Source organism: Octopus bimaculoides, chromosome 5 (genome assembly GCF_001194135.2).
Source record: "Octopus bimaculoides isolate UCB-OBI-ISO-001 chromosome 5, ASM119413v2, whole genome shotgun sequence".
NCBI classification, from domain to species: Eukaryota; Metazoa; Mollusca; class Cephalopoda; order Octopoda; family Octopodidae; genus Octopus; species Octopus bimaculoides.
This window is the reverse complement of record NC_068985.1, coordinates 110,118,657-110,122,101: the sequence shown is the minus strand read 5'-3', so window position 1 is coordinate 110,122,101 and position 3,445 is coordinate 110,118,657. Positions and strand designations below refer to the sequence as shown.

General features: G+C 40.2%; 1 protein-coding gene across 1 annotated transcript in view; it reads right to left on the bottom strand.

Moving 5' to 3' along the window:
* The window catches only part of LOC106871567 (uncharacterized), a 19,512-nt gene that overhangs the window by 3,134 nt on the left and 12,933 nt on the right, over positions 1 to 3,445 (bottom strand). Inside the window, exon 4 of the mRNA XM_014918073.2 lies at positions 2,832 to 2,974. Within this exon, the coding sequence (XP_014773559.1) occupies positions 2,832 to 2,974 (143 nt within the window). The remainder of the gene's footprint in view (positions 1 to 2,831; positions 2,975 to 3,445) is intronic.

The following is a 3,445-nucleotide window of genomic DNA, read 5'->3' as shown; positions in this document are numbered from 1 at the left end:
ATATATATATATATATATATATATATATATACACACACCATTTTGAGCGTAGCCGTTGCCAGTACCGCCTAACTGGCCTTCATGCCAGTGGCACATAAAAGCACCCATTACACTCTCGGAACGGTTGGCGTTAGGAAGGGCATCCAGCTGTAGAAACTCTGCCAAATCAGATTGGAGCCTGGTGTAGCCATCTGGTTCACCAACCTCAGTCAAATCGTCCAACCCATGCTAGCATGGAAAGCGGACGTTAAACGATGATGATGATGAAGATGATATATATATATAATGAGAAAAAGGAGGCAGTCAGAATTTTGGATAATTCTGTATTGCAAATTCTCTTACAAGGCTCAGAGTAGAAATTACTTTTCCAAGGCGCTGTGCATTGGGACTGAACCTGAAACCATGAAGTTGCAAAGTGAACTTCTTAACTGCACAACAATGATTGTATGCCTATTTATTTCATTACATTTAATGTTTCGTTATATTTTTAGGCATATTTTTATGCAACTTCAGTTTGTCCCTTGTGCTAGAGCAAAATTATACTCACTTCTGATGTTTCTAGTCAGTGGACCTGATAGAGATAACAGCTAAACACATTTCAACCCCTAAGAAATCATGTGCAGGTAAATATCATATTTCATGATGAAGGTGCATGGTTCAGTGGCTAGATCATCAAGCTCACAATCATGAAGTAGTGAGTTCGATTCCTGGACTGGAATATGTGTTGTGTTCTCGAGTAAGACTTTATTTCATGTTGCTCCAGTTCACTCAGCTGTAGAAATGAGTTGCGACGTCACAGGTGCCAAGCTGTATCGGCCTTTGCCTTTCTCTTGGATTACACTGGTGGCATGGAGAGGAGAGCGGAGGCTGGTATGCATAGGTCACTGCTGGTCTTCCATAAACAACCCTGCCCAGACTTGTGCCTTGGAGGGTAACTTTCTAGGTGCAATCCCATGGTCATTCGTGACCAAACGGATTCTTTACCCTTATATCATAAAGGTACAACAGAAGATTGTGGAAACATTTTGCTTAGTGGTTAGGGTTTTGCTCTCATTAACATAAGATTGAGGTTTCAATTCCTGGACTGGGCAATGCATTGTGTTCTTGAGCAAAACATTTTCCATTGCTCCAGTCAACTCAGCTCGCAAAAGTGAGTAATCCTAAAATGGACCAGCTTCCCATCCAGTGGGTAGGGTGAATATATATGCCACAGAATCTGAGAAGCCAGCTATGTGAGCCTATGAAGGCCCTGTTTTTTGATAATAGAAGAATATGGTGCCAAGTGAACACAACCTGAATAAACCACAACATGTAGGTGAGATTTAAGTCGAATGACTAACGCTGTTAATGGTCTATGGTTTTGGAGTGAAGGCACCTGGTTTAGTGGTTAGGATGTTGAGCCCATGAGCATAAGATCACGAGTTCAGTTGCTGGATTGGGTAATGTAATACATCCTTGGACAAAGCACTTCATTTTTCATTGCTCCAGTTTACTCAACCAGAGAAATGATCACCACCTTTGTTCTGGTGAAGCTCTATTTACCTCTGGCTGTCACATCTTCAGTGTTCTGCTGGATCAAAAGTGAGCAGAGTACCTATGAGCAGAGTACCTATAAGCAGGGTATCTATGTCTAATTAAAACTACATTGACTCCTAAAGCAATTAGCAAAAGCATAGCACAATCTACCAAGTCATACTCATTTGTGAGTGATGGCTAAGGAAGCTTCTTGAGTGAATAAGAGTGCCTCAATCTGCGAGAAAGAGCAGCCAAATTTCCTTCTATTCTCTTTAAACGGGATGGATACATTCAATGTAGTTCTAGATCAATGGTTCTCAACTAGGGTCCACCTGACCCTTAGGGCTCCTTACAGGATTTTGTTGTTAAAAGTTATGTACAATAAATTGCTTATACTTCTAAAATCACACATAATATTTTAACAATTTTTTTAATGCAATTCCTAGTAAATATTTAATTATGAAAATTTTATAGGCTTTTTCAAGCACTGAATGGATATGAGGGTCTATCCAAGGAACATAGGAATCAAAGAGGTCTATAGGTAAAAAAGGTTTGAGAACCACTGTTTTCGATACACTGCATTTAGATAAAAGATGGGGTTCTCATAACAGGAACATCTTTAATCAAAAGCCTGCTTGATCCAGGCTGACAGGGGTTGAGAGGACAATATCAGCAAAAACAACTGACAGTTGTTGTTGTTTTGCCTTAGGTTGGCACTCCGTCGCTTATGACATCGAGGGTTCCAGTTGATCCGATCAACGGAACAGCCTGCTCGTGAAATTAACGTGCAAGTGGTTGAGCACTCCACAGACACGTGTACCCTTAACGTAGTTCTCGGGGATATTCAGCGTGATACAGTGTGACAAGGCTGACCCTTTGAATTACAGGCACAACGGAAACAGGAAGTAAGAGTGAGAGAAAGTTGTGGTGAAAGAGTACAGCAGGGTTCGCCACCATCCCCTGCCGGAGCCTTGTGGAACTTTAGGTGTTTTCACTCAATAAACACTCACAATGCCCGGTCTGGGAATCGAAACTGCGATCCTATGACCGCGAGTCCGCTGCCCTAACCACTGGGCCATTGCACCTCCTGTTTTGCCTTAATTCAAGCCTGATCTAAAAGATCTGTGATCAAAGATGTTCCAACAACCATGGCCATCCTGTCTTTGTCTTTTTCCAGTCACAGTGTATGTAGGACTACATTATTTAATAAGTCTTCTTTATTTTTAAACTGCCAGGGGAGTTTTGGCTTAAGGAGGATTTGACTGCTGTTTCTACTAGTCATGTAGAAGCTTATGTATTTTTAACATTAAACTTACTGTTTCTGGCCTGGTGACAGCGTAGAAATCTCTTGGCTGGTCCCATTGTCCTGACGTTGAGTTCATGATAATATTTTTGAGCATCATTTCCACATAGTTTCTGTGCAACTGTCTCTGCGCATTCTAGTGATTCTTCGAGGTATCTGAAATATTCACAAAAATTAGTGGTTTTTGTAACAGAACAATGTGATGCATTTCCACACTCCTTCTGTGTCTCTTTCACTACTTATTTGGTTGTGTGAATGAAACTGTGTGTGTGTATACTGTAAAGTTATGCAAATATACCTATAAATTCATGTGTTTGGGGAGAAGGGATGAGTCGATTACATCGACCCCAGTGTTCAACTGGTCCGTATTTTATTGACCCTGAAAGCATGAAAGGCAAAGTTGACCGTGGCATAATATATATGGGAGTGTGTGTGTGTGTGTGTGTGTGTGTGTGTGTGTAGAATAAGAAATTGAAAGTCATTAGTACAGTATTGTGTATTTGAAAAAATGAAGAGAGATGGCTTTTCTGGTAATTTTTCCACATTAATAATTAGATGTTTATTAGCTTAAACATGTGAAAAAATTATGAGAAAAGCCATTTCTATTCATTTTTACAAATATACATA